Source organism: Myotis brandtii, unplaced genomic scaffold (genome assembly GCF_000412655.1).
Source record: "Myotis brandtii unplaced genomic scaffold, ASM41265v1 scaffold842, whole genome shotgun sequence".
Lineage (NCBI taxonomy): Eukaryota > Metazoa > Chordata > Mammalia > Chiroptera > Vespertilionidae > Myotis > Myotis brandtii.
In genome coordinates, this window is record NW_005371421.1 from 477,162 (window position 1) to 482,151 (window position 4,990).

Sequence of the window (4,990 nt, forward strand, 5' to 3'; positions counted from 1 at the left end):
TGTTCCTGAGGAGACAACGGTGGCCCAGCACGATGCAGCCGAGGGTCGTCAAGCCACCTGGGCAGGATTTCGCAGTGGAGCGCCTCAAAAGCCGCTACGGGCTGGGTGGCTGCCGCCCGGCCGAGGTAAGACCTCTCGCTTCCTCTTCGCCCTGCCCGGGCCGCTCCGGGAAAACAGGTGGAAGGATAGTTAGCTACAGGGGAGAGTAGTTCTGGACCGCAGATGGGTAAACGGTGGGCAGGTGGACAGAGTCACATATACAGGAAAGACTGAAAAGTTCCTTCACCATATGCTTTTGAAGGTTTATGTTCTACAAATCGTGGTATGTCATTGTTGAAAGTGTTTTTGAACTTTTATTCATAGTGACTTGAATGGAGTTCAAAAAACAATTTAACTCCTTTAAAAGGCTTATTTTGAAATACTTTCAAACTTAAAAAAAAAGTTGCCAGAATCCTCTTCTACCCTTCTCTTGTATTCACCATTATTAAACTTTGCCACATTTGCTTTACAGTGCTCTCAGAGAGGAAGGGAGAGGGAGAGCTAGAAACATCAATGATGAGAGAGAACCACCCATGGGCCGCTTCCTGCACGCCCCCGACTGGGGATCAAGCCCTCAACCCTGGCATGCGCCCTAGACTGGAATGGAACCCGGGACCCTTCAGTCCGATGCTCTATCCACTGAGCCAAATGGGCCAGGGCTCTCCCTCTTTTTGACTCCCTTTCCATACAGACATTTCCCCCTGAACTATTTGAGGATAATTTGCAGACATCGTGACTCTTTACTGTCAGGTATAAATGCTTCAGTGTGTTTTCCTAGAAATAAGGGCATTGTCTTGTATAAGCAGAGTAGAGTAATAAATTCAGGAAACTTGACATTGGCACAATATTATGTATTTCATATTAAAATTTTATCAATAATCTCAGTAATGTCCTTTGTATACAAATATTTTCTCCTGGTGCAGATACAGTTAAAACAAGCATTGCTTTTTTTTTTCTTTTTGTTGCCTTTAATTTAGAATAGGTTCTGAAGGCTTTGTCTTTTGTAATATTGATATTTTTGAAGAATATAGAACAATTATTTATTAGAATGTCTCTCTGTGGGTTTTTCTGATGATATGATTAGATACTGGTTATATATTTTTGTCAGGAATGTTACATGAATGGTATGTGGTTTGCTATGTTCATCAGGAGACACTTGATGTTGCTTTGTCACATTATTGATGTTAACTTTGATCACTTGATTAAGGTGGTGCCTACCAGATTTTTCCACTGGTCTAATTAAAGGCTAACCTTTTTACATAATTTATAGGGAACTATTTTGAGACTGTAAGTTGATTCTTAGTATACACATTAAATGCCATAATTTTTTCTTTTTTTAGTATTCTGTTTCAAGTTTTGATCAGACTAAATCTAAGAGAAGATCTCTAACCTCCCCAGGTAAGCCCGTAGAGAATTTTTTGTATTTGGGGTTTTAGCAAATTTAATTTGAGAGAAAAGACTTTAAAAAAATGTTTAGACTTAAATCACTATTGCCAGATGTCTTGTGACACTAAGCTTTATTCAGTCTGGTAATTTTCTAATAGTAATCATGATATTTGGGGTGAATGTGTAAGATGTCTTTAAAAATAATGATGAGAGAGAACCACCCATGGGCCGCTTCCTGCACGCCCCCGACTGGGGATCAAGCCCTCAACCCTGGCATGCGCCCTAGACTGGAATGGAACCCGGGACCCTTCAGTCCGATGCTCTATCCACTGAGCCAAATGGGCCAGGGCTCTCCCTCTTTTTGACTCCCTTTCCATACAGACATTTCCCCCTGAACTATTTGAGGATAATTTGCAGACATCGTGACTCTTTACTGTCAGGTATAAATGCTTCAGTGTGTTTTCCTAGAAATAAGGGCATTGTCTTGTATAAGCAGAGTAGAGTAATAAATTCAGGAAACTTGACATTGGCACAATATTATGTATTTCATATTAAAATTTTATCAATAATCTCAGTAATGTCCTTTGTATACAAATATTTTCTCCTGGTGCAGATACAGTTAAAACAAGCATTGCTTTTTTTTTTCTTTTTGTTGCCTTTAATTTAGAATAGGTTCTGAAGGCTTTGTCTTTTGTAATATTGATATTTTTGAAGAATATAGAACAATTATTTATTAGAATGTCTCTCTGTGGGTTTTTCTGATGATATGATTAGATACTGGTTATATATTTTTGTCAGGAATGTTACATGAATGGTATGTGGTTTGCTATGTTCATCAGGAGACACTTGATGTTGCTTTGTCACATTATTGATGTTAACTTTGATCACTTGATTAAGGTGGTGCCTACCAGATTTTTCCACTGGTCTAATTAAAGGCTAACCTTTTTACATAATTTATAGGGAACTATTTTGAGACTGTAAGTTGATTCTTAGTATACACATTAAATGCCATAATTTTTTCTTTTTTTAGTATTCTGTTTCAAGTTTTGATCAGACTAAATCTAAGAGAAGATCTCTAACCTCCCCAGGTAAGCCCGTAGAGAATTTTTTGTATTTGGGGTTTTAGCAAATTTAATTTGAGAGAAAAGACTTTAAAAAAATGTTTAGACTTAAATCACTATTGCCAGATGTCTTGTGACACTAAGCTTTATTCAGTCTGGTAATTTTCTAATAGTAATCATGATATTTGGGGTGAATGTGTAAGATGTCTTTAAAAATAAAATTGAATTTTTTGGTGTTTCAATTACAGTATTTTTATATTAAAAATTAAACAGTATATTAAGTAAAGAAGGCTAATGGCTATTTTTTCACAAAGCTTTCCCAAGTTATTAGAGTAATTATTGCACTGGAGGAATTAAGCACATAGATTTATTTAATAAAGTTAATTACACTGTGGGATTGGATGTGTTGGAACATCATGTGGTAATCTGACTAACATGCATAGCTAATTAACCATTAGAGTTTTTATTTTTTTGATACTTCTTAGGCAGTATCTTTAGTAAGTGTAATCATTGAACTTGGAGATGATTTTAGTAGAAACAGTAGTTAATATCTTTAAAAGTTCATTAGATGGTGGATTAAGGAATTTCACTTTTTTCCAAGCTTATTTCATTTTGAAATTTTGTAACAATCTTCTAAAACGTTTGTTCAATATGAAAAAAATATTCCAGTTATTACTGAGTCCAGTATCTTAAAAATATTTTGTAAAAATTGAATTTTAATTTTGAAAGTTGCCCTAAAACTTTCATCCTTCCAAAATATAACTGAAAAGTATAGGTCATTAAATTTCTGAGGGGGTAAAAATGAGTGTTAAATAGGGTGCATACAATTTATAAGTAATTCTAAATAGCTTATCAGAGAAGCTCTATTTTCCTTTTTTTGACTGAATTTAGATATAGGCTAACAGTTTATTAAACAAATCTTAATGTTTAAGTGTATAAAATTGAAAATAAAATGTTTCATGGTTGAGGACTGATGAAATACCATAAGTATTTAGAAAGAGGGCTGGATTTTCAGTTTTATTCTTTCTATTTGCTGGTTGTGTTATGTGGAAAAATTTTCATAACTTCTCTGATTCTTAGGTTTCTAATCATTAAAATAGAATTAAAAGCACCTATTCTGCTTGCTTCGAGGAGTTAGGATCAAATAAGGTAATGGATGAAAAAGCATTTTGTAATCAGTAAAGTGCTATAGTATAAATGTAAGAGTTGATGTTTATTTTCTGGAAGTTTGCATTAAGGAGACATAGATATAAGAAATCCTTTAACTAATTTTGCTGTCTTATCTTTAGGAGCCTAGAACAATATAATTAGGTAAGTAATCTCTGCTGTTTTCTTTTTTCTTAATAGATGACTTGGATGTCTACTCATCGGGAGATAAAGTTGATTCCTTATTAAGATGGTATTCTGATGAAAGAAAGCATTCCACTATACCTCTTTATAGTTCATCCAAGCACTTCAATATGAACTGGTAAAGTACCCTGTATCCTTACTGTTGCTATCCCTTCAATATCTCAAAACACTGAGAAAAGGCGAAGGATGGATTATTTATGTGTTTGCTTTTCTCTGAGAGGAAGTATAAGCAGTCTGGAGCCCGCTGAACAGTAGCGTATGTCTAGTAGAGTGGTAAGCAATGGATTTTAGATAGGCTGAGAGAGAAAGAAAGAGAGATTGAAGTCTGGGAGATGCTAACTGGGCTGTGAGGGGTTAGTAGTTTTGTATAGGAGATTTTACCCTGGGTGAAACAAGTATACAAACAGTGGAAGCTGCCTGGCCAGTGTGACTCAATGCTTAAGTGTCAACCAATGAACCAGGAGGTAACAGCTCGATTCCTCGGGTTGCAAGCTGGATCCTCAGTAAGGGGCCAGAAGGCAGTGGATCATTGATTCACTCTCATCATTGATATTTCTATCTCTCTCTCTGTCCCCCTTTCTGAAATCAATAAAAATATACTTAAAAACACACACACACACAAAACAGTAGTAGAAGCTAAGGTGAAATAAAATTCCAAATTCAATCTTATTAAATGCCAAAAATATGGCAGAAGGAAGTGCTATTTGTATCGAGGGGTAAACATCTACACGAATAAAAGACAAAGATGCTAATTGACCGTACCTTCACTACACCCCAAGCCATGCCCACCAGCCAATCAGAGCGACTATATGCAAATTAACGCAACCAAGATGGCGGCCGGCAGCCACGGAGCTGGAGCAAGCACGAAGCTTGGTTGCCCCAGCGATGGAGGAAGCCAAGCTTCCCGCTGGCTGTGGCCTCCGCAAAAGGCAACAAAGTTTCAATTATAGAAGCTAAATAAATCCCAGGTACCTGCTTCCAGCCAGCCTCCACTGAGAGCTTGGGTGGCTGGGGGCTGTGGCCAGCCTGCAAACAGCCATCAGCCACTCACCCAGGCTGGCCAGGCATCCCAGCAGGAACCCCCCTCCCTGAAGGGGGTGTGGCCAGCCTGAAAACGGCCCTCAGCCCCTCACCCAGGCTGGCCAGGCACCCCA

The 4,990-nt window shown here is 37.5% G+C and overlaps 1 protein-coding gene across 5 annotated transcripts in view; it reads left to right on the top strand.

The window, feature by feature from the left end:
- The window catches only part of CCDC138 (coiled-coil domain containing 138), a 246,151-nt gene continuing 241,161 nt past the window's right edge, over nt 1-4,990 (top strand). For 4 of the 5 annotated variants that reach the window (XM_014532105.1, XM_014532108.1, XM_014532106.1 and 1 more), the window contains exons 1-3: nt 1-125; nt 1,380-1,437; nt 3,834-3,954. In XM_014532105.1, the coding sequence (XP_014387591.1) occupies nt 33-125; nt 1,380-1,437; nt 3,834-3,954 (272 nt within the window). In that variant the 5' untranslated portion in view covers nt 1-32. Of the gene's footprint in view, nt 126-1,379; nt 1,438-2,459; nt 2,514-3,833; nt 3,955-4,990 lie in introns of those variants that run through there. The other variant, XM_014532110.1, reaches the window with a different exon arrangement.